General features: G+C 41.9%; 2 protein-coding genes across 5 annotated transcripts in view; one reads left to right on the forward strand and one right to left on the reverse strand.

The window, feature by feature from the left end:
- Window positions 1-12,262, forward strand: part of REXO5 (RNA exonuclease 5) — a 36,070-nt gene extending 23,808 nt beyond the window's left edge. Inside the window, exons 14-20 of one of the 2 annotated variants that reach the window (XM_075995159.1) lie at window positions 377-481; window positions 1,237-1,374; window positions 6,287-6,379; window positions 6,919-7,135; window positions 7,360-7,547; window positions 8,543-8,661; window positions 11,979-12,262. In XM_075995159.1, the coding sequence (XP_075851274.1) occupies window positions 377-481; window positions 1,237-1,374; window positions 6,287-6,379; window positions 6,919-7,135; window positions 7,360-7,547; window positions 8,543-8,661; window positions 11,979-12,060 (942 nt within the window). In that variant the 3' untranslated portion in view covers window positions 12,061-12,262. The remainder of the gene's footprint in view (window positions 1-376; window positions 482-1,236; window positions 1,375-6,286; window positions 6,380-6,918; window positions 7,136-7,359; window positions 7,548-8,542; window positions 8,662-11,978) is intronic. The other variant, XM_075995160.1, reaches the window with a different exon arrangement.
- Window positions 12,263-17,669: 5,407 nt separating this feature from the next.
- DCUN1D3 (defective in cullin neddylation 1 domain containing 3) overlaps window positions 17,670-25,938 on the reverse strand; it is a 43,560-nt gene continuing 35,291 nt past the window's right edge. For all 3 annotated transcript variants that reach the window (XM_012790156.2, XM_012790157.3, XM_012790155.3), the window contains exons 2-3: window positions 24,416-24,951; window positions 17,670-22,915 (exon numbers count right to left, since the gene is read on the reverse strand). In XM_012790156.2, the coding sequence (XP_012645610.1) occupies window positions 22,432-22,915; window positions 24,416-24,846 (915 nt within the window). In that variant the 5' untranslated portion in view covers window positions 24,847-24,951 and the 3' untranslated portion in view covers window positions 17,670-22,431. The remainder of the gene's footprint in view (window positions 22,916-24,415; window positions 24,952-25,938) is intronic.

The raw sequence follows: 25,938 nt of genomic DNA on the forward strand, positions 1-25,938 counted from the left end.
AGCTGAGGTTATTGATTTCAAACTGTTCTTTTCTGCTGTATTTAGAGCTAAAAATTTCCTTCTAAGTTTGTGTTTTCATTTCTTTCCATTCAGGATACTTTTTAACTTTCCTTTTGAATTCCTTTTTGAATTTCTTTTTGATTTTGTGATTTTTCTGGAAGGCTGTGTGGTGTCACTGTTTTCCTCCAGGCCTGGAAGTTTGCCCCACATTACTTTTTTTTTTTTTTTTTTTTTATGTTCTCTCTCAGCAGTATCACCATATTACTTTTTAATATGGATAGAAGGACAGCTATTGTTTATATTATTGTGGCTTACTTTCAGGACCCACAGGAAATACAAGGTTCCTCCCTTATCCAGGCTGTTCTATTCTCTACAGGTTCTTGAGCACGCCAGAGTGGAAATCCCCTTGTTTCCCTTTAGCATTGTTCAGTTCTCTTTTGAGCCCTTTTCACCCATCTTCACTGAGGAGATGAACAAAAGGGTAAGTGGATGGGTTCTGCTGAATGATTTATTTAATGATTATTACATGCATTATTAAGTTTGATGTGCATTTTTTCTACATGGGTATTAACATTAAATACATTTTTATAAAAATGGGAATCAGACTGCATACTGTTTTGCAACTTTATTTTTTCATTTAATAGCATATCTTGTACATCTTCGCATGTTGTTATATATCTTATTTCCTTTGTTTTCACGGCTGCATAGTATATCTATTATTGTATAGTATACCACTGTATAGTATACCTGTTGACAGCATTTGTGCTTTGTAAATTTTTGCTATAACAAGTAATAGTGCAGTGAACATCCTTATACATTTGGCAAGTCTTTGTGTCAAAAAATTCTTTTGATGTGGAATTAACTCCTGTTTTGACTCATGATTGCAATTCTCTTTTTATTTTTGGAGACAAGGTCTCATTCTGTTGCCCCAGCTAGAATACAGTGGTGTCATCATAGCTCACTACAACCTCAAACTCCTGGGCTCAAGCAATTCTCCTGCCTTAGCCTCCCAAGTAGCTGGGACTACAGGTGCACATCATTACACCTGGCTAAATTTTAAATTTTTTGTAAAGATATCTTTCTGTATTGCCTAGGCTGGTCTCAAACTCCTGGCCTCAAGTAATCCTCCTGCCTTAGCCTCCCAAAGTGCTAGGATTACAGGCATTGAGCTACTGTATCCAGCCCTCATGATTGCAGTTCTCTTCTCCATACTATATTCTGTTGTTTTTCTTCTAGATGAGGATGAAATGGACAGAGATGTCAACTGTCTATGCTGGGCCATTTAGCAAGAATTGCAACCTCAGGGCTCTGAAGAGGCTGTTTAAGAACTTTGGTCCAATCCGGTCAATGAGTCTTGTTCTTGAAACCCACCAGGTAACGATACCAGAAATTTCAGATTTTGTTCTTCTAGATTAGTGTTAGAAATTCAGATAACAAATAGTGATAACTTGATTGTTATCAACTGGAGTGAGAAATACTTTGAGAACAGTTGTTGATCCACAAGAATGTATACCCACTATTGCCATATATTCTGATTTTTTTAAGAATTGAGAAATTTGTCAATTTTCATATGTTGGCTACAGTTTTCTTAAATGTCCTGTAAGCCAGACAGAAAATATGTCTGCCGATTGAATGTAGCCTGTGGGTCTTCTGATCTTGGCTTTAAATCATTAAATACACTTTCAGAATTAGCTATTTCTTGGGAAGTAATCTATAGGGTGTAACCATAGAGTAGGCTTATTGCTTGATTAAGATACAGGAAGAAGGCTGGGCGTAGTGGCTCACGCCTGTAATCCTAGCACTCTGGGAGGCCAAGGCGGGCGGATTGCTCAAGGTCAGGAGTTCAAAACCAGCTAGAGCAAGAGCAAGACCTCCTCTCTACTATAAATAGAAAGACATTAATTGGCCAACTAATATATAGAGAAAAAATTAGCCGGGCATGGTGGCGCATGCCTGTAGTCCCAGCTACTCGGGAGGCTGAGGCAGCAGGATTGCTCGAGCCCAGGAGTTTGAGGTTGCTGTGAGCTAGGCTGATGCCACAGCATTCACTCTAGCTTGGGCAACAAAGCGAGACTCTGTCTCAAAAAAAAAAAAAAAGATACAGGAAGAAGATAATGGGAGTGTTTTGTTGTTCTCTAATCTCTTAGAGTAAGTTTTTAATATTGGGTTTTTATTTACATAGAATCCCTTTAAAGAGTTTAATTAGCTTTGCTTTTTAAAAAATAATATTGTGTATGGTTTGAAAAATTTTGTAGTTCAAAAGGATTTAGTCTCCATCTTCACAGTCATTTCAATGTTATCATCATTGAAAATCATCAATAAAGACTAAAGTTGATATATATGAAGCAATAAAATTATCAGCACATACAGAGACATGGAAGAAACCATGAAAAGAAAAATAGAATATAACGGAATATTTGTAGAATGATATACGGGTTAGGGGAAGACTTCACTGTAAATTTTTTGTACCTTTAGAATTTGCAATTAGGCAACTATTAACTATTAGAGTGAAGCAAAAACAAAAAGATTTCTAAAGTGATTCAAGTGTAGAGTTCTAGATATTTAAAAATAAGCTTTCCCCGAATCTTTTATTAATCCCTTTCTTATGACTAAAAATGCAAATAAAAAGATTGTCCCTGAGAAGATGGACTGGGGGATGGGAATTATATAGCAAGGACATTGATAGTGTTCTGCAACCACTACCACCATCCATCTTGAGAACTATTTTATCATCTCAAACTGAAACTCCTCATTAAACAATAACTCCCTATTGCCCTGTCTCCCAACCCCTAGTGATCATTATTCTACTTTCTGTGTCTGTGAATTTGACTATTCTATGTACCTCATATAAATGGAATCATGTAATATTTGTCTTTTGTATCTGGCTTATTTCATTTAGCATAATGTCTTTAGGGTTCATTTATGTTATAGCATGTATCAGAATTTCATTCTTTTTCAGAGCTAAATAATATTCTATTGTATGTATACACCACGTTTTGTTTGTTCATTCATTCATTAATGGACATTTGGGTTGCTTTCACCTTTTGGCTGTTGTGACTAATGCTGCTATGAACGTGGATTTACAAATATCTGTTCAAGTCCCTCCTTTCAGTTCTTCTGTGCATATACCCAGAAGTGGAATTGATGGGTCAAATTACTAAATATATTTTTAAGTTTTTGAGGAACCACCCTATTATTTTTCACAGGGGCTGTACCATTTTATATTCCCACCAGCAAAGAACAAGGGTTTAATTTCTCCACATCCTCACTGACACTTCTTGTTTGCTTTTTTTTTTTTAATAGCCATCCTTATGGATGTGAAGTAGTATCTCATTTTGGTTTTTGATTTGTATTACCCTAATGATTAGTGATGTTGAGCATCAAGGGCCATTTGTATATCTTCTTTTTTTTTTAGACAGAGTCTCGCTCTGTTGCCTGGGCTAGGGTGCCGTGGCATCAGCCTAGTTCACAGCAACCTCAAATTCCTAGACTCAAGCAATCCTTCTGCCTCAGCCTCCCCAGTAGCTGGGACTACAGGCATGCACCACCATGCCCGGCTAATTTTTTCTATATATGTTCAGTTGTGCAGCTAATTTCTTTCTATTATTAGTAGAGACAGGGTCTCGCTCTTGCTCAGGCTGGTTTCGAACTCCTGAGTTTAGCGATTCGCCCTCCTTGGCCTCCCAGAGTGCTAGGATTACAGGCGTGAGCCACCACGCCCGGCCTGTATATCTTCTTTTGAAGCAATGTTTATTCAAGCATTTGCTCATTTTTTAATCAGGTTGTTTGGGTTTTTTGTTGTTTTTGAGTTGTAGGAATTCTCTATATATTCTGGATATTATTCCCTTATTAGATAGGGGATTTGCAAATATTCTCTCTCATTCTTTTGATCGCATTTTGACACTATTGGTAGTGTCCTTGGATGCACAAAAGGTTTTAATTTTGATGAAGTCCAATTTTACTATTTGTTCTCAAGTTGCCTGTCTTTTTTTTTTTTTTTGCAATCACACAAGAGGAGGTTTATTTTCTGGCTAGCCAGGGTCCAAGCCCCAGAGCACCAATGCAGTGGCCACTCTCGCAGGCAAGGACCCCGACCGGAACAACGGCATGCCTTTTATCCCCATGGTGCACAAGCTGCGCACAAGCTAACTACGCATGGATCATGCGTTGACCTTTAAAATGATTTGTTGCCCACTACTGCCTTTTGAAATAATTGGCGGGTTGGTTGCCCTCTATTGCTTGATGGGCCAGTCGCCCGTGCTTCAATGACCTCATCCCATAATTCCCCCTACAGCGGTGTAGCAAGCAAGCAATGACCAGAAGCAAAGGTTTGCGGTTAGTTCATTGCCCCCCCCAAGTAAATTCCCGACAATTGGAAGAATTCCTCTGCCCTTCCTCTGTCCTACAAATTCCTCTGCCCTACATTCCCCCCTTTCTCTAGGTAGCAGACGAGCACTCTTGCTCGTTCTCAAGGTCTCTTAGGTGCTCTAGTTCTATAGCACTTGACCATAGCTGCTGATATTGTTGCAATACTAGTAGCTGGACAATGTTTATCCGTTCTTTCACAAAAGCTACTAGTCTATTAATTACACATGGCGCGAAAGTAAGGACTAAGATTAGCATAATGAGTGGGCCTAGTAGGGTGGATAGTAGCGTTGTTAGCCAGGGGGAACTGTTAAACCAAGACTCAAACCAACCTGCTTGCTGTTCATATTCCCGTTTGCGGCGGGCAAGCCCTTCCCTGACCTTAGCTATAGATTCTCTAACAACTCCCGTATGGTCTGCATAGAAATAACATTCTTCTTTGAGGGCAGCACACAGTCCTCCTTACTGGAGGAATACTAGATCTAACCCCCTCTGGTTCTGGAGCACTACCTCAGATAGGGAGGTTAGTGACTTTTCTAGGTGTGAAATTGAATCTTCTATCCTTGCAATATCTTCATTAACAGCTGCCCTCAGAGTATTAAACCCTCTTTGCTGCATTGCCAGAGAAGAGATACTAGTTCCTGCTTCTATTGTCCCTAAGCCAAAAAGAGTAGCCAGGGTTATGGCTGTGAAGGGCTCTCTTTTTCTTTCAAAAATTAGGTTGGTGACTCCTCGCCCTACTATGCCCTCATACATTGTCTCCTCAGTGTGGTATATTATTTTTGGGAACACTAACACCATTATACAGTAATCTTTAGACCCATGTAATGTTATGGGGTTGGTGGGGGTTTGGGGAGATAAGTACAGCTGTAGGTCTCTACCCCAAAAACATTAGACCAAAAACACAACATCCCAAAAACACAACAACCAACCCCCACCGCGACCCGTCCATGTTTGTCACCCAGTCAATCCTTAGATGCCACAACCCTAGTCCAAGTCTGTGTCAGCAGTCCTGGGCTGTCGCCGCCACTTGCGTCAGTCTGGTCTTCAGAGGATTCTTCGGGTCTGCAGTTGCTTTCTATACTGGTCCTGGCACCGCTCCTGGTCTTTTTTATTAGCAGGTCTCACGTGAGAGTGGTGTATCCAGGTCGCTACTATTCTTTTGACCTTAAGAGCAGTGGGGGTAACAAGAATAATTTGACAGGGGCCCTTCTACCTTGGCTCGAGGGTTCTGCTGTTATGCCGTTTCACCCACACCCAGTCCCCCCGGCTGGTGTGGGTGAAACGGGTGTCCGGCACCCTCCTCCTCAAGGTTGCCTGTCTTTAGTGTCATATTTAAGAAGTCATTGACAAATGCAATGTCACTAAACTTTTCTGTGGGAAGGCTTTTATTTCCATGGTGATGCTATGGCTCAGATAACCACCGATTTAGCTACTCTAAGTCATAAAGCAGGAAAGCAAACCATTTGAAGATGGGGCCTATCTAGTGGAAGAACTTAGCTTGCCCCCAACCTCCCCAAGCTCATAGGAGAGCTGCCTGTCTAAAATTAAGCTAACAAGTCAAATGGGAATCTCTGTCCTTAACTTGCAGTAATGACTTTAGTGGTTTGTAATAAATATTAGGAAAGCCAGTTGGATAATAAGGAATTAGTGCCCCATACCACCCAGGGCAGAGGGCTTCAATGTTAAATGATAAAGGTTAGTTATTGTCTCAAAACCAGTGACAAAGGTTAGTTATCGTCCCGAACTTTGGTGATTCCACTTAAAGTTGACAATCTACAATCACTTCCTTTCTAGCCTGGCACAGCAAGGGTATCCATTCTGGTGGCTTTGGCCACTGTAGTTTGGGTCCCTTTCCCAGCCCCTTCTTTAGCAGTTTGAGCTGGAAAACATTGGTGGGGAAATCTTGGTCTTTCTGCAGCCTCATCTCTGTATACAGTATGAAGTCCTGGAAGCTGCCCAGCTGGCCATAGAATCCTCGGATGGCATTTTGGTAGAAAGTACCCGTATCAAGGTAGGATGGCTAGAGAAAGCCAAAAGCAGCCCTTTTCACTCAAGCCTGCTCTAGCACAGCCTGTATTTATAGTGCCCCGTGTCACCCTAGAAAGGCCCGGGCGCAAGACTTTTTGTTATGAAAAGTCTTAAGTCTGGCATTCTCCTAGCAGTGACTTAAGATGTAATAGGTTTCATTTTTGTCAAAACTAGCCTTGTGCTCTTTATCAATATTTAGGTACCAAATGGATTATTCTGGGTGGTTCTTTGGGATTGCCCTTTTCCTTCAGCTTTCAGGGGGATCATATGATGGTATTTTGAAGTTTCTTATGCAAAGAATTTCTTTGGGGATAGGAGGCAGGGAACTGAAGAGAATATATTTACATGTAAATATATATATTGGTGTATTTGTCAATTAAGTCTCTATTACAGTTCTGTAAGGCAATTATCATTAGCCTTCTTTTACAGATTAGGAAACTGAAAAGTAAAGTTACTTGCTAGTATACAACAGGCCTGAGAGTTAGTGACTTTCCAACACTAATACTATCTTTCCTTGGTTAGGTGCAGAGGCCTGTGACAGAGCTCACCCTTGATTGTGACATCCTTGTGAATGAGCTGGAACGAGATTCTGAGAATCGGGGTACTATTTACCTGTCTGGAGTGAGTGAAACCTTCAAAGAACACTTGTTGCAACAGTCCAACCTTTTCCTTGGTCTGGAAGCTGTGATCTTGCCTAAAGATCTTAAAAGTGGAAAGCAGAAAAAATACTGTTTCCTGAGTAAGTCTATGCTACCTAATGTATCTTTCAGGAGGGATATTGGGGATGGTAATAACATGAGGTCAGAGAAGGAAGAAGGTTCACCAAACAAGTTCTCCTGGGCTGGACCATGGCAGCAGCTCCTGATTCTGTCTTTCTTCCATGGCCCTGGACAGGTTCAGCTTGGATGGTGATCAGTTTTCTTGGCCCTTAATAATAGAAGGTGGGGGTATTCTTGCTTTCAGAATTCAAAAGTTTTGGCAGTGCCCAGAGGGCCCTCAACATTCTCACAGGCAAGGACTGGAAGCTGAAAGGCAGGCATGCCCTAACTCCCAGGCACCTCCATGCATGGCTCAGAGGCCTACCACCTGAATCAAAAAGGCCCCCAGGCATTCGTGTTATACCTCCCCCATCGGAGCAGCAAGCCTTGCAGGTGAGTAAGTTAAGGGTATATTGGGGTCAGAGGGGTAAGTCAGCTGCTCTGGTTTGTTAGCTCTGGGCCTTGGCCTTCTGTTTCTGGAAATTAGTAAGGAGAATCCTGCTCAGTGGCACTTAATCCTTCAATCTTTTTTTTCTGCCCTGGGCTCAGTCTTATTTCACTCTCGAGCTTCCTGTAGTCCTGGCCACATCTATTTTTCTCCCAAATCTCTCATACTTTTGCCCCATTCATACCTGCCAAAATCAGGTTTTTAGTCTTCTAGGTAGCTCTCCAAGGGACTCTGAAGGACTGAGGCAGGAGAGCTAGACAAGTCTTCAGTGATCTAGTCTAGCATTTTCCAAAGTGTGGTACATACACAAGATAATTATGGTTGTCATAAATGGTCTTTTTTTGGTCTTCCCTTTTATAGTTATAGACTTGGTTTTCTAACACTCATTAAAGTATACAACAACCACATTGAACCTATGATTTCATGGATTGTATTATTAATACTTAGACAAGGCTAAGGAATAAATTGACTCACTTTAAAGAAAAATGTTAGAGGATTACATAAGCAGAAGAGTGGAGGTAGAAGGTGAATGGCTGAAGCTTGGGAAACCCTATCCTAGTCTAACATTTAGCAGATGAGAAGTAAAGGCTAGAGTTGGTAAGTAACTTGCCCAAGGTCACAAAGATACTTAATGGCAGAAACCAGACTAGAACTTTCATTTTAGTGATGTAACTACCCTAGCTTGGGGCCCTGGAAGACCCATCTGGATGAAAGGACACCAGCCATCCTCCCCTGAGAAAGTCCTAAACTGACGTTGAGGTATGAGGATGCTGTGTCAACAGGGAACCCTGCACTGTGGGCTCCGGCTTCAAACAGGGGATCTGTCCAGGACCTTTACTAGGATCACATGGCTTTAGAGCCTGAGGAAGAGTATTGCTGCCTCTTCAAAGGGGAACAGAGGGTGCTCTGGCTGAGTGTTGACATATGGCTTTGATCCCAGACTCTGAAGGTGGACCACCCAAAGATAGCAGCCTGGCGCTGGGGCCGGAAGATTGGAAAGCTCTACCACAGCCTGTGCCCAGGAACCCTCTGCCTCATCCTGCTTCCAGGAACCAAGAGGTAAGGACCATGGAGGGTTACCTTTCATGACTCTGGCCCCTGGACTTCAGTTGTTCTTGGAGAAAGGCCTTTTGTTGATGTCCAAGCACAAAATGAGGACTTACATGAATCATTTCTTAATTCTCACAGTCATAAGATTAGTTCCTCAAGGAGACAGCTCATCCCAGTTTAAAACCAGAGATCTGGCCGGGCGCGGTGGCTCACGCCTGTAATCCTAGCACTCTGGGAGGCCGAGGCAGGCGGATTGCTCGAGGTCAGGAGTTTGAAACCAACCTGAGCAAGAGCGAGATCTAGTCTCTACTGTAAATAGAAAGAAATTAATTGGCCAACTAATACATATATAGAAAAAATTAGCCGGGCATGGTGGCACATGCCTGTAGTCCCAGCTACTTGGGAGGCTGAGGCAGGAGGATTGCTTGAGCCCAGGAGTTTGAGGTTGCTGTGAGCTAGGCTGACACCACGGCACTCACTCTAGCCTGGGCAACAAAGTGAGACTCTGTCTCAAAAAATAAATAAATAAATAAAAAATAAAACCAGAGATCTTAGATCCTATAGTCCCTTTGGGGTAAGAAATAGCTGCCTAACACTACTTGAGTAAAAAAGGTCAAGACCCAGGACAAGACCCAGGCTTAGGTGTGATCAGGGCCTATGTTCTCCACATATCAGGAGTGTGATCCTGCCTTCCCTGCCCTCTACTCCATTGCTACTTCTGTTTACTTTTAAGAGATGGTAGGGCCCATTTGGCTGATTCTGAGTCCTATAGCAGGGCTCTGGGTCCAGTTCCAGCTCTATTACCTGTCTCCTCTGACAAGTGGCCAAGCTACTTTCCTACTATAGGTCTCAATTTTCCTTCAGTAAAATGAGGGATTTGTAGTGAGCCAGTGATTTTCAGACCCTTTTAACTATAAACCCTTTCTTTAAAGAAAAACTGATGTTAAATGTTTTTATTTTTTTGAGACAGTCTTGCTATTTTTGTTGCCCAGCTAATTTTTTCTACTTTTAGTAGAGACAGGGTCTCACTCTTGTTCAGGCTGGTCTCAGACTCCTGACCTCAAGTGATCCTCCTGTCTCAGGCTCCCAGAGTGCTAGGATTACAGGCATGAGCCATTGCACCCAGCCATGATAAATTTTAAAGCAGAATGGAAGTTCTGGACTGAGTGAGTGGGTGGATAGTGAATGAGTATATTTATTGGGGGAGGGAGGAAAAGAAGATAGTAGCTTTTTTGAATAGTTTGAAAACCATTGGATTGTGTTATTTTTTTTAAAAGTCTCTTAAGATTCTGATATTCTAGGAGATGGTAGAGCATGAATACCTCAGGCCTTGAAGCCTAGATCAGAAATTCATTTCCTGTCATAAAGTCTTTGTAACTGCATCTAAGGGCCACTAGTGAGATGGTCTACCTTACCTGCTGGGCATCTTGAAAGAACTGCTGTCTCTGCCTCTATTAACTTGTGACAAAAAAAAAAAAAAAAAGAACTGCTGTCTCTGAAAAGCAGAAACAAGTACTAGGTGTTTACATTGGAAAGAAGCCATCTTAGACCTTAGATTGCTGTTTTTACACAGGTTTATGGATAAACTAAGAGCAAAAGGTTAAAAAGTGACCACAAGTTGCCAATAAAGCTTTTTGATTAATAGCATGGACTCTGGGGGACAGACAGATTTGCTCTTAGTTTCTCAGGGACAGTGTATAGAAGTAGGAGTAGAATAGGGGACTGGGTCTTCATATTCCCAGGTAGAATACTTTGATTGCAGTCCACCATTGTGTAGGTAAACTGAGGCAAGAGTGTCCCAAATCATGCCCCTTCTAGAAGTATCCTGGATATTCCATGGTGGGTGAAGGCTTGGGAGGGAGTATTAGGGTCAGGGAGCAAAAGTCTTAGGCTCTGACTGAAACAAAGATCCTAAGATAGGATTGACAAGTCAAAAGAAATTAAGACCTTCTAGAAGCAGCAAATCCTGCAGTGAGGCAACCTGAGTTGCTCCTTTCTTTTAAAAGTCACACTCTGATTTTTGTGGACATATATTGATCAAGCCCAGCAGCAGTAACATGCATTCCCCCAAACTGTGTAAGCTTGCTGTGTGACCGACTTCTCTGGGCCTTGTCTGCGGAGCTGTCTCCATGATGCCAGCAGATACCCTTATAAAACCAAGCGGCTCAGGAAAAAGGAGTAGCAAAGACAATAGAAGCTTTCCTCAAGCTAGGGGCCTGACTTAGCCCTTAATCCTTACATTTTTGGTAGCTGCTGAAATTAATAATTACTGCTTTAATTATCAAACTCTTAATAAGCGTCAGATACCGTGCTAAATGCTTATATACGTTTTTGGTTGAGGTTGTTAGAGTCCCTATTTAACAAGGGGAAAAAAGTCTCAGATTAAGCAATTTGCCTAAGATCACACAACTGTTAAGGGCATAGTCAGGTTTTAGACTCTGATGGTTCTAATTCCAGAGCCACTCTCCTGCCCTCAAAGCTCCAGTTCTCCACGCCCAAAAGGCTAGTGCTTGCTAGTTTAAGTTCAGATATCAGGTGGAAACATTCTGTTTTTCTTTGCTCATTTCTGCCTGCTTTGCCTTGGAGAGCTCTTCAGCCCTCTAATCCAGCGCAATTGCATGAATATTAATTACAAGGTTGCGGGGAACTAACATGTACTGGATGACTCCTAAATTCTAAGCATTTAGCCAGGTGTTTTACAACAAACATTATTAAATAAATTAATGTTTTATAAGGTAGTTCAAACAGTGCCTGGTAGGTACTACAAGAGCATTTTAATGAACAAAGACAAAAAGATGCTAATAGCAATTTATAAGGACTCTAATAACAGATTGCCATTATTGAAATTCTGCTTCTGTCACTTTTGTACGACTTGAGCAAGTCATAATGTCAACGAGCCTGTTTATTTGAACAATGGAGATAATAGTTATACTTACATCAGTGAAATGTCTTGAGGATTAAATGAGACAAGTGATTAAAACAAAGCTTGGCATGTAGTAAGTGCTCAGTGTGTATTGGCTGTTACTGTCTAGTCTTCACAAAATCCTGTGAGATAGTAATTTAAATATTTTATAGTTGAAGAAATGAGGCTCAATTGAGATATGCCTCATATCTCTTAAGTGGCAGAACTAGGATTTGGTCTCTGGGACTGGTCAATATTCCTTTCATTGAACCATCTTCAGCAAGCAACTTTCCATAAACCTTTCTGCCCCTTGCCACATGGCAAATACACATACTTAAAACTTGATTTTTCTCTAGCCAGGAATTTATAACCATTCATTCAACCCTATGGATAAAAACTTACCTTTATTTCTTATTTATTGCAGCACTCATGGTTCACTCTCTGGCCTAGGACTGATGGGAATAAAAGATGAAGAGGAAAGCACCACTAGGAGCTTACGTTCATGAATCTGCGCACCACTTTCCATGTGCCATTTCTTATCCCCCGTGGGTAATGGCAGTGAGTGTAGTCATGCTGTGGCCTCTCCAGAGGCTTCCAGGCCTCTCCAGTCAGAAGACAGCTTTTGTGGAAATTTGGTGTACCACCAGCTAAGGAGTTTAGTTCATTTATATGGCATGTATGAATTTTCAATAAATGCCTAAAATTCAAGCATTTCTCATTTAAGACAGGTTGAGGGAGGAAACCAGTTTGTTTCTTTGTGTCAGTGAGTTTATGTACCGAGGCGCTGAGGCAGGTGCTCATTGCATGTGGCACTCCTATCACATGGTGTATACAGATAAGGAAACCGGGAGGAGTGACTTCTCTATGGAGAAAACCAGCCAATGATGCAGTCTGTCAAAGTTGTAATGTCTGCAAAGCAAATTTCTGTAAGACAAACTGTTTTCTTGTTGACAGCTCTTATGAAATTGAAGGAAAGAAATAGGCTGAACTGAAATTCTGGCAAGTCCACCAGTCAGAGGAGAGTGAAAGATTCTTTTAGCTTTTTACCAACCGTGGAAACCCCCTTCTTATTTCATGTTTGGGAATAATCCTTCCCTTCAGAACATGGCTGCAATGCCACCCTTTCCCAGTAGGTGCCTCCATCACACCAGCTTTTCCCCCCTCGGAACTGGAAACTTCAAATTCAGTAAAAGCCAGTGTTCTGCTTTTTAATCAACTCTCAAACTGATAATATTCTGTGTTGGAAAAGGACATAGGGCACAGGCACACAGTTCCAAAACTGATAAGAGATATTAATTGCCCTCCAGAAAGAAATGAATTAAACTGGCATACAATATGTATCATACCAAAAACCTTATAAATTGCTCTATACACTGACACCCTGTGATATTACTTCCTAAGTATTATCCTAGGGTCATAGGATATTTTCACAAAAATACAATGAAGGAACGAACTATCACAGGGCTCTTACAATGGAATTCCAAGTAGCCATTTTTAAAGGAGAGAGAGCGTGTGTGTAAGGAAATAAAATCTCCAGTGAAAGATATCCACAAAAAGGCACTCTGGATCCAGAGTGCTTGACTCTGAATCCCAGCTTTTTTACTTACTGGTTGTGTGAACTTGAATAAATTACTTACTTTATTAAAGTACTTAACTGTACTTAAAATAGTAATGGTGCATATCTCAAAGGAGGGTTGTGAAGATATGTGGATTATACATTCATAATATTGTATATTGTATGAATTGTGAAGGGATACAGAATAGTATGTATAGTTTAAGTCCATTTTTGTAGGAAAAAAATATAAAACCCTATACATAGACCTGTAAAAAAACCCTGAAAGGCTATACTATATACCAAAATATTAACAGATTCTACTTAAAATTAACTCTCAAAGTTGGGCAGGTGGGGCAGTGTTTAATGCCATAAAAGTATCTCCAATAAGATTTAGTCCTATATGGAACCAGAAGAAGAGCTTGATTTGGGATTGGGACACTGCAACTTGAAGCCCCTTCACTAGGAGGAAAGTTCTCCAGGTGTACTGCCAACTTCAGCTGCAAGGCCCTGAGAACAACTTGAAACATACAGTGCTGGATTCCTTCCTACCCAGCTGGGCTCCAGAGCTGTGGGAGCTTAGCTCCTGTTCACCTCTTGAGGCTCCAGTCCTAAGAGACAAATTAAGTGCTTGCCTTGGATACGGACAGGCCAGGGTGGGAACTTCAGCTTTGTGCCTAAGTATTCTTGGGCAAGTCATTTAACCTCATTTGAGTCCATTTTCACAGCTGTATAAAATGAGGAATAACTACTTTTAAGGATTATTGAGAATTCAAAGATCCAGTTTATGGAAAATAACAGAACATTGGGTTATGTATGAATTTTCCCTCTCTGGGCCTCCTTTTCCTCACCTTGAAAATGGGGAAAATAGTACCTACTTCATAAGGTTGTGAGGATGAAAATAGGGAAAGCCCAGATTAAGTGCTCAATAAATGACAGATACTGTTTTACTCAGGATCATCTTTAAAATGCAGGAAGAGCAAATTAGGGCTCCCTGTACCATAAGTACTCCCCCTGCTCCCAAGAATAGCTAAGGTCATTTCTTCCTGGATAGGTGGGTTAGGTTTCCCCCTGGGCTTCAACTCCAGAACTGCAGAGAAGGGCCTGGACCACAAGGCCTCTGAGACCTCAGTCTGCACACTCTGTTCTTTCAGCTGATGCTCCCACCTTTTGGAAGCCAAAGCTGCCAACTTGGCCTCTTGCAAAACACACATTCCATTTATAAGTGCGTTTGTGCATTTTTCCTCCCACACCCTTCTAGGCAGCCAATGCAGAGCTGCCAAGGCAGCTGCTGGAGAAGCAGCTTCTCATTTAGGGGGGAAAAAGCAACTTCAAGGGCTTTTACAGAACTCATGGTTTAGATTTTGAACATGTTACTTCCATTTTCTGACCTCCCTGAAGTGGGGTTGTGCAGGACACTCAGCCATGTTTATTGTTACTTCTTTTTGTCCCCCTTTTTGTAAATAACCTCTTCCACATTATAAAAGAAATCCATTAATGGAAATTTGAAAAACCCAGAAAAATTAAAATCACATCTGATCCTGTCATTAAGAGTTGTCAGCTGCCAATATTTTACAGTCTAACAAACTTTTCCATAATGATGAAATTCCATTGTTCAAAAGAGTTTTTAGTGGATGTATAATATTCTAGCACTGAGGTATGCCATAATGTCTAAACAGTATCCTGTTGTTGACACTTAAGTTGTTACCAAATGATATTATCAATTATATCCTTGCACATACATCCTTGGCAGATATTTCTTTAGGAAAAGCTCCTAAGTGAAATTATTGGGTTAGAGAGTATGAACATAAGGTTCTTTTAACTCCAGCAAGGCTTTTACTCTATTTAACTAGCATGGATTTGTTTCAAATCTTTGGCAATTTCATAGGTTTTCAAAAAGAAAAAAAGTTTGGCCAGTTATTTTTCTTCAGTGAGTTGTGCATATCCTTTGCCCATTTTTCTGTTGGGAAGCCAAGTACTTTTCCACACTGAATTTTTAAGGGCTCCTTATGGATTAAGTATATGGTGCCCATTTATAAATTATTGCAAAAATGTTTCTAGTTTGCTTTTTATATTAAGGTACATAGATTTTAGGAGTTTCATTTTGTGATTTCTTCTATTTGCTTTTATGCTTGGAAAGCATTAATTGATGCAGAGATAAATATAATATCCACTGACAAGTTTATATATTTCAAATGACTTAATTTCTACACTTCATAGCCTTATTCTTCCTGGAATTTATTTTGGCATAAAGTAACTTTCCCCCAAATATTTAGATAATTTTAGCCAATTATCTTTACTTACCCAATCAAGGAGAATGCCATCTTTATTAAATTTAAGTCTATGTGTATGTACTAGAGCCAATATCCATGTTTTCTTCTGTCCTTTCATGCACACTAGTACCATACCATTTTGTAGCTCTGTATTTTACTATTCTAGCAATTTCAGCAGCAACATTCCAGATAAGCACAGGGTCCATGGAGAGTCCCCATCAGTATGGATTACAAAACCTACAGATTTGTGCTGCTATATTCCACTAGAACTTTTTTTTTTTTTTTTTTTTTTGAGACAGAGTCTCACTTTGTTGTCCAGGCTAGAGTGAGTGCCATGGCGTCAGCCTAGCTCACAGCAACCTCAAACTCCTGGGCTCAAGTGATCCTCCTGCCTCAGCCTCCCGAGTAGCTGGGACTACAGGCATGCGCCACCATGCCCGGCTAATTTTTTATATATATATCAGTTGGCCAATTAATTTCTTTCTATTTATAGTAGAGACGGGGTCTCGCTCTTGCTCAGGCTGGTTTTGAACTCCTGACCTTGAGCAATCCGCCCGCCTCGGCCTCCCAAGAGCTAGGATTACAGGCGTGAGCCACAGCGCCCGGCCTAGAACTTTTTTTTTTTTAGCATCCCAGAGTCCAAAGACAGAATCAGGGTCAGAATATTGCATAGAAAGAAGCTTAAATAAACCCAGGTAGAGGCTTTATGGCTTTTTAAAGACAAGGCATCCTCAAAGGTTAGGCTCCCTAACCTCTCCTTCCCAGACAGAGTAACCTTGTGACCTAGGTCAATGCCCATAGCTAGAGGAATAACTTCCAGAGCCAACCCAACCATGTACTTTGGCAATTGGATTTGAAAGGTGGGAAGAAGCTGAGGTGACTCTTCTGTGCTCCTCTGAACCCTCAGCACCACCTTCAGTAGATAGAAAAAGTACACTCCATTTGCAATTAAGTCCATCTGGTAATTGTGTTAAGTTTTTTTGCCCCTCTTCTAACCGAAAATAGGATTTTAGCCGTATGTAACCTGCATAGCACTTTGAATGCTCCAGGCTCAGTACAAGCCCCCAAATCAGTATCTTCCACTTTATTTCCTTAACCTGTTTATAAGGTTCTGGCTCAATAACTCAGAAGAAACAAGCCTAAGAGCCAACTGGGGAATGTTCTGGAGACAAAAAAGTCACCCCCTAGTTTTCCTTCCAGTCCCCACCTGGGTTCTGACCTTGATGATAAGGGAGGAGGGGGGAAAAACTCTAGATCACTGAGGAAACTTAAGACACTTCTGCCTAGCTAGTGAATGATAGCTGTGACTCCCAGGGTCTTTGCAACTGAAAAGAAAAAACCCATCTACTCCCTCCACTATACTTACTTATATTTAGGAGATACCAACATGAGGCTGGGAATTTTGGGGATGGCCAGGAGGTCCTCCATCAAAGAAATGAGTAAGATGACCATCAACAGCTTTCCTGAATGTAAGTAACTAGACAGAAAATACAATGGAAGGAAGCTAAGGGTCTTAAGTGGTCTACTGTAATCAGACTTCTAGAGTATAAGATGGGAGCGTCAGGTCATGTTAGTCTGAGCTTCTTCCCCAACCTCAATTTGGCACAGAGAGAAGGTGAGCTCCTAAGAGGGGCTGTGTCTTGTGAAAAGTCACGTATGACCAACCCCATCTCCTAGTCTGTGGATTCTCTGCATTGCTCACCTAACATCCTTTTGGAGAACCTTAAGAGAGCTTGTAATGATTGAGCACTTATGTGTCTTCGGTGCTTCATAAAGACTTTCTTTTAAATTCTAATACTGTGACGGAAGTCAGTGCCTTAATTTTACAGGCGAGTAAAAGGAAACTTAGAGGTTTGCTAAACTGCCAGAGATCACACAGCAGTGGCACTTGACAGTTAAAGCCAAAGTTCAGCTTGTCTCTTTTGCCTTAATCACCACCACCACACTGATAGATCTAGGAGTCATGTAGTTAACACAGTGCTCAAATTCTATTTTTATTCTTCATAGGAACTCACATCAGTTGCTAAGTTAAGACTATTTGGGTAATGGCCTTGTAAGAACTCATTTGCTTTGCCTGTAAGTACTGGAATCCCCAAAGCACCCCATTAAGCTTGGTGTGTGGGAGGTGGGCACCAGCATTTAGAGTTTGGGGTTCATATAGTATCTGGATTGTTTCCCGAAGCATAGGAATTGTTATACAATATCATATTGGTGGAGGCTCCCAGTGGGTAGTTTAATCTTGCCCCAGAATAAAGCCACATTTTGTTTTGTTTTTTTGTAGAAATGTTAATAGTCAAGTAAACAAATTTATTAAATCCAACAGCAGGTAACCTTCCAAATAAAAAAACATTAAAAGAAAAAAATAATGTAGACATCAAAGACAAAAATGTGTGTAACAAGTTAATAAAAATATTCAAGGGGCCATTTGGAGAGTGCAACAGTGCAGAGAATACAAACAAAAGTATTAACTTTTGTCAAGTTTGTACAACCTCAAGAAACAGACACACTGGTCACAAACCAAGAGGGATCCACAAAGGTGGAGGGTCACATGAGCAGTGGACTCATCACCTCAGCGGCTTAAGGCAGGGTATCTGTGGGACCAATTCATCCAAGCCCCATTTGCCTATTGCTTCACATTCCCCCTTTGAATTAGTGCAACAGGTAAGAGCAATTAATTACAGACTGGGAGCTGGGGACCAGGTTCAGAAGGAAGACATTTCTCCCAGAGCTAATGTATGTGTGTGTGTGTGTGTGTGGGGGGGGGGGTGATGGGGATCTGCAGCAGCTGCTGAATGGCTTCCTTTGGCAATATCCAAGATTTGTGTTGAAAGTATCAAGAAAAGAAGATGGGTGGTGGAAATAGGCATCTGAGAGCAGGTTGGGTTTCCAAGAAGAGAGGAATAGGGAGGACATGCCCTAGCACCTGAATCAGAAGCAGAACCCAATGGTTACTCAAATCTATTCAAACCACCTTGGCTTCTGCAACCAGTGCCCAAACATCTATTTATTTCATCCTTCGGAGGTGGTGGGGGGAAACCCTGCTGATCCTCACCAATGTGCAGTCCCAGTCCAGATTAAACTGGATATATGTTAATACCATAGGAATAAACTTTGAAGGGGGTTAGAAGGGGTGGGAACCCCATTTATATGACTCAGAAAACACTGTTTAGTAAGAGGAGGTTCAATGTCACATGTCCTCAAATGAGTCCCAATTAACATACTTCAATAACTTTAATAGTCCTTTCAGCCATTTAAACAAGATATTGCTGTAGTCCCCCAAGGAAGACCTTTGTCAGTTACCAAGATGTTCAAGTCATAACTAACCAAACATAGGAGACACAAGAAAAACAGCAAAGCAGGCTACTTAAAAAAAAAAAAAAAAAAGCAAAAACCCTAGCAGCAGCTTTCTTCCAGCCTTTATCTTGTAATTGTATAATTACTCTACCTTTGGGGCTTTGCTACACTGAAATTTCACTTGAAATATGGCAAAATAAACGGCCCTAGACATATGTTTTGAATTGTAAACTTTTAGACCAGTCCTTATCCCAATAACTTCCCACCATTGTTTAATACAAGTTGGCATGGTGTATATAGCATAGGAAGCCATCAAGTAAACTATGGCATGCAACACCTTGCAGCCTATAGCACTGAGGACCAGATTTTGGCACCAGCCCCTGGGAGATTAGTACTGTTTCAAAGACTAATACTGTGTGGCTTAATCCTTTCTTACTTTCCAAGAAGGCTGGTTTGAGCCTTCTTTAGGGAAGTTCAATATTAAAAACACTGCCTTATACATTTTTAATTATATTTCCCTGGGCTTGGAGGTTTGGTTGAAATTTAGATCTTCACCAGTTCTAGATTTTTCTTCTTCCCTTATCAGAAGAGCAGATAAGAGTTTCTGGACTCAACTCACACATGTGGGCACATCTGGCAGGATGAGGGGAGAGCTGCTGAGGAAATCAGCTGAAGGATAGCAAAGCATCAGTACAGAAGGTGGGGTTGACAATGATACATTCAAATTTGGCAATCCAGCATGAGGGAGAGAGCAAGTCAATGAAGCAATACTTCAACTCATACCAGCTTTCTAATAAATTGCTAAAGAAACACCACAGAATCTCACAAAGCCATTTGCTAAAACCAAGTAATCTCCCAACACAAATATTCAGTTTGTGGTAGTCACCCTTAGATGTGCCTGTCTTCAAAATGGCATCCACATCCTGTCCTCCACAGCACACGGGTGTGACATTGCTAAGGAGGGGTGCACTGGCTTTATCTGAGGGGCATTTGTCTTCTCTACAGAATTACTGCTTACCCATTACGCAGCAAATCTACGCAGCAAAAAAACTGCTCTTCCTGTGCTCATGAAAGAGTCAAGCATTGGCCCAGAGCTACTGTAGAAGCTTGAAATCCAGGACTAAAACCTGGAAGAAACTTGTAAGTCCCTTCCTGACTGCTCCCTTTTCTGGCTTCTCATTTGCATTTCTGTAACAAATGGACCATTAAAACCATAACCAAAAATAATTTTTAATTGGCTCTTTTGTGGGGGGTGGCAGAGCTGAATAGTTAATTTAAAAATAAAACAAAAGCCACCCACTCTAATACACTTAATGTGTGGAATGTGTTCTCATAGGCTGGGGAAGGAATCTAGTTCCTCCAGAGTCCTTAGCTGCCTCCCTCTTCTGTGCACCTCTCTCCCATGCACCCTCATATGGGACAGAAAGAGCATTACCAGGTAGCAGCAGCCTGCTTTTCCCCTCATTCAACCTCTACCCAATCCAGAACTGGGAAAATCAGGTTGCAAACTGGCTGGATGAAAAGGTGGTCCTTTTAAGACCTCAGTCTGGGTACCTCAACTGCAGTTGAGTCCACAGAACCTGCTCGGGCCCCTGGAAGCTCTCATATAAGGGTCTTGTGTCTTATTTAGCTAGAACAAAGCCAGACATCTGGCCAAAGACCCCCTTCAACCTTCCAGTATTGTGAACCTACTGGTGATGCTTTTAAAATTTACCATCTGCCCTGCTGAAAGGAGGAACTGTCAGGTTTAGAATTTTTAAAAAAAGCAAATTCCAAGTATGTTCTCTATATCAATATCAATTTTATAAAAACATCGACTGCTGAAACTCCTTAAATAATCATCCTTGTAAAGATGGGAGCCCAGAGCTGTAAGGCTACTAATATAGGAAATCAAAACGTGCAATTCCTGCCCAGGTTGAAAAACATACCTGGCAGGTAGAGGGGAGAAACTCCAAATGTTTAATAGACAAAATCTCATTACCTCAAGAGTATAAATATTTTTGTAAGTTTTTATTTAAAAGATTCCCTTTTTAATCTGTTCCAAAGTGTTGGAAGCTGAACTACACAAGTTCCTGCCACCCACCTGTCCAGTACAGTTTTTTAAGGACATATTTTTTTAAATGGAAAAATAACAAGAGGACCCTCTACTGAAACCAGGTAGGACCAGAGTCAGCTCCTCTGCCCCTGTGGCAGTCTGGCCAAAGCCAGCCTTCTGGAGCAAGCACACAAGGAGTCTGAGGACTGGGCCCTCCCTCTTATGAGGAAAGGGCTAACCAAAGTCATGTTCTTCTTAGTGAAAATGGTCCAAATTCATATTTGAAAACCTCCGTAATGACATTCCCTGGCACTCTTCTTATACTTTATATATTGAAGGCAGCTCCCTCTTTTATGGCCAGTTTTAGCAGGCAAAGAAACAAAGGAATATAGATACATATATGTGTATATATATATATTTTATATAGGTAAAATATATACATATTTTATATATGTATATATACATATTTGGGGGTAGGGAAAGGAGAGGAGGATCATGTAAACCTAAACAGTCATCACATTACCCCAAATGAGCCTGACATTAACAAAAAGATAATAAATAACTCCTGGGGGTTAAGTGACAACATGGGTGCAGCAAGAAGGGAAAGGGCACACATTTAACTATTAAATACACTTTGATATTTGTTTGGCAGAGTTCAAGCCAACCCCAGGCTTCTGCACTTGCCAGACAAGTAAGCTGATGATATCTCAAAGAAAAAAAAAAAAAAAATTCAAGCAGAGCTCCATACCACAGTTTTCCTTCAAGTCAGTTGGCCGGCTGGCACAGTTTCCCGACCACCAGGAACAGAAACTTTGGCTCCAAGGCAAATGGAAAAAAAAAAAGGTATTTCCACTTTCAATATGAAAATACAGAAACTTCATCAAAGAAAGAAAACTATCAAAGAAGTCTACTTCCAGCAAAACTGAGGTAGCACTGCTTTCTCTGCATTCAATGCTTAAGTGGTTCTCAGTACAGTATGTTCTTTTTAAAAAAAAAAACTGCTCACTTGACTGACAGGTACAGCATGTTGATGGATAAACTCAACATGAAATGCAATAGGTCAAAGGAGGAATGAGCAAGAAGTGAGGGAAATAAGGGTTTTGGATAAATTAGCTTAAAAGGGGGTTGTCACCAGACTATAAACACTCTTGGTGGGCATGGGCTCTCCAAGAGCTCTAAATGGTCTGGGAATTAATGCAATGTGGTTAACAGTTAACACTGCTATTCAAATCTGTGTAAATCTTTAAAAATAATTATTACAACCTAAATTCAACCATGTAAACAGCACTACACACAGTACAGACCTGCCCTGAAAAACAATATGCAAAACTGAGATCTGGCACTGTATCATTTTGTAATGTTAATTCAACCTAACAGTCCCATCCCCCACCCTGTTCTACACCCTCCCCCACACAAAAAAATCTAATTTGTGCAAGAAATGGCAGGCTTATTCTATCTGAAGGCTTCAAAAAAAGGTACACAACATGTAGCCAGGTTCAAATATTTTGGGGGACCCCCCAAAAAAGAAATAACCAAAATAACCAAAAAATGAAGAAAGTGCCTAAAACATGATACAGCATTTTAGAGCCCTTTCAGATACAAGGCAGAGAAAGGTGTAAAGTAGAAAATATCCGGATCTTCAGTAATTTCCACAAAGGTCCAATTCCTCGGTTGGCTGCAGGGCAGCGGGCAGATCCTTGCTGCTGCTCCTGGGACAGAGCCACTAAGTCTGCTCCTCGGGACACAAGCCCTCGGGCCCTGAGCTGAGTGCACCTCTCCCTTCCCCTTCTCTTTTCCTTCGCTCCATTTCCCACTCCACAAAGGTATCGAAGAGACTTGGCCAGGCCTCATCCTCACTGTAGTTGCTGAGGTCGGGGCCAATCACCTGAGTGAAGTTAAGGAACATGTTCCAAGTGTCTCGGGAGATGCCCTTGATCCCCGAGGGGTTCTCTGTTAGGAAGTTTAGCCACTGGTCCAATACGGGAGGATTGTTCTGGGTAAAGACTAGTTTCCACAGGGCAATGGCTATTTCCCGATGCAGTGACCGCTGCCCTTCTTCAGAGTCCAGGCCAAACTGAAATGTAAACCGGTAGAGATCCTTGAATTTATCCTCTTGTTTGGCTTCCGTTAAGAGGCTAGGGAACCGTGCACAGATTCCGTCAATGCTGTCTGCACTTATTGCTTTGCAGCCATCAAAAAACTCCTTCCTGCAACAGGAAGGAGAGGGCACAATTAATAATTATAAACTATATCATTTACTGAGAGGCAATACAGCATAGTGGTTAAGAGCAGAGCATGGCTTGAGGCCACATGGCCTGGATTTGAATTCCAACTCCTCCACTAATTAGTCCTACTTCCTTATCTGTCAAATGGTGACAATACCACCCTACTACTTCACAGGGTTTGGGTGAGGACTAAACAAATTAATAAACACTAACTGCTTCTAACAGTGCTGGCACATGATAGGCAGCTGGTAATGGTTCATTTATTCATTTGTTCAACTTCCCAAAGCTAAACTCAGGTCTCCTACTCCTTGCCCCATTACCATGCAATAGTGATTGAGCTGTAGATTCTTTTTCCTCCCAGAGGGGGAGGCTTCCTGCTTCCCTTCTGATTCTCTGTGGGTTGTTTGTTTGGGGTATATTTTTGGTGATTGCCAAGGGAGACTTTTAGAGGCAGAGATTCTGGATGAACCTAGGTAACTCTGCCACCAGAGATCAAAGTTCTGTTATTAAAAACAAAAGTTGGTTTGTATTTTTAACATCTATACAGCTTATATAGCACACTCTCGCACTGATCATCTTATCAGGGATTGCTGTACCCACTGAAGAAGTGAGGCATCTGAGGTCTGGTGGGTAAGCTACCCGGGACAGAAAGCATGTGAATGAGAAATTCTATAGTTGAGTCTCAAAGTCAGTTCTTATTCATTCACAACCCCATGGTCTGCAAACCACATTTCCTAGGGATGCACGACCATGACAATAGGCACAACTACTATTTCATAACAGGCCAGCTGTCCTTGCCTCATATAGGCTTGGCTGAGGGCAGGAAATATGCTAAGAACTAGAAAGGGCAACTGGCATCATGGAAGGACTGAGGCATAACCCCAGAGGCACTTATTGTATTGGCACTCACAGTGCTTGGCACATGATAGGCACACAATCAATACTGAGTGAGTGAATGAAGTGACAAGGCAAGGAGTGAAAGAAAAGAGGTCCAGGACAGCAGGGAGCTGACCAGTAGCTTGGCAACAGGGCTCACCCTGAGTGAAGTGCCTTCTCACTTAAGGCAAAGATGATCAGTGCCCAGTTATTCAGAAGCTGCCTAGGAATCCTAGGATATGCCTGAAATCCGACCTACAAATTAGGCAAAGGCTTTATTCTGTGAGAAGAAATGTGGGGTACACGTTAGAACCAGATATGAAGCTTTATTAAAATGCAAATGCCTGAGCCTTATCCCCCAAGATTCAGTAGGTCTGCTATCAAGCCAGGTTTATATATTTTAAAACTTTAAGAGTGTCTAGGGGAGCTTCTCCAGATCAGAACCACAACTTAGAACATTTAAGCTTTAGAAAAATTGGTCAGGAAAAGAAAAACTTACCCAACCCTATAAAGCCAAACCTGTTCTATCCTAGCTGGGTACCACCGCCCAGTGGTGCTCTCTTTCCTCCTCTGCTCACCTGGTGACAAGAAGTATTTGTGACTAACCTGGTGAATTTGCACATGGTTGCAGCCTGGAACTTCCAAGCCAAGAGCAGCACTCGAAATTCTGTGGGGTCGACACACAGGTCATTGCAAAAGCGCTCCATGCCTTCCTCCAAAATTGCATCCTCCCGCTCATCCTTGTAGCGCCTAAACAGTTCTTCCAACCTCTGCAAGGAAGACTCCTCAGCATTGGACTTGGATTCCCTCCCAGCATCTCCCGAGGATGTTGGCAGCTGGCAGGCCTCAGTGGCAGCCTCCGCCTTCTTGGTCCCGTTGACCAGGATGTCCCCACCTGGCTTGCCACAGGGTGGCACCTGCTCCTCACGGTGGCCTGCACCCCGTCTGCTGTGTGACTTGCCGCTGGGTTCACGGTCTCCATTCTTGCTGCCCAGGGTCGATGAGGGATTCTTGCACTTGGTGACACACTGGCCCATGGTGCTGGTGGCCCGGCCTTTAGAGTGGCCCCCTCTGGCTCGGATGCCCTCGCTGCCACTGGCCCACGTACCTCAACATGCCATCAGCCAGAGGAGCTAGCCAACCTGGAAGGAACAAAAAGCAGTCACCTCTGGATAGGGGCACTGGGGTATGGGCACGCTACCCTCCAGGGGCTGTGTGTGCGCTGAAGCACTGGTCTATTTCAACGGGCCAGCAACGAACCACGGGCAATACCCGGGTACATCATCTCCGGTGCTATAATTTCACCTGGGGAACACAGAAGCTGAGGCACATGTGGAGAATCAATAAGGGAAATTCCTGAAATTCTTAAGGTAACATAGGTTACAAAGAGGCGGATTCATGTGTAGAACACATCAAAGACTACAGTTTTGACAGAAATATTCCAGAGGAAATCTGTCTTGCCAACTTGCCATCACATAAGAAAGTTATTTGGACCTGGGTTAAGCCAAAAAGCAAAAATAAAAGGCTCATCTAATCTAGTTCCTAATGCTAACATTCTCGTATTTTCTTGTTAAGCAGGATGAGTAGGGAGAAGGAGTGGCCATAGCCAAGACAACTATGCAGTCTCATAATGGCCTCATGAGGTGAAGGATTTGCAGTATCAAGACTACAGGCAGGGGCCTCGCCAAGCAGCAAAGTGAAATTGACCTGGTCCCTCCAGATTCCTTTCTAGGCCTGTCCTACACAGTAGGCGAATGCCCTTCCTCTGCCCTACTCCACCCGCCTACACAAGCCATCCACCAAGCCTGCACTCCAAACTGAGTTTCTCTGTCAGGGAGCTGCCTTTTCTCCCCCCTCAGGTTCTCAGCAAGGCTGTACTCACTAAATGTGATTGTCCTATAGGACCCGTAGGCTCAGGCTTCCAAAGGGGTGTGTCTCCACTTTAAAAGAAGGGCTGATCTTCCCAAATACCATCTCTAAATGGTACGATAATTGCCAGATGAAAAAGAAAAGTCTACACTGATACATAACAAATTCATCATGGTGGTTTATTCATTATTTATGTAATTTAGAAGTGTTTTTTTTTTTTTTTTTTTTTTAACAAATTACTAGGAATTTCTAAGCCAGGT

Source organism: Microcebus murinus, chromosome 19 (genome assembly GCF_040939455.1).
Source record: "Microcebus murinus isolate Inina chromosome 19, M.murinus_Inina_mat1.0, whole genome shotgun sequence".
Taxonomy (NCBI): Eukaryota; Metazoa; Chordata; class Mammalia; order Primates; family Cheirogaleidae; genus Microcebus; species Microcebus murinus.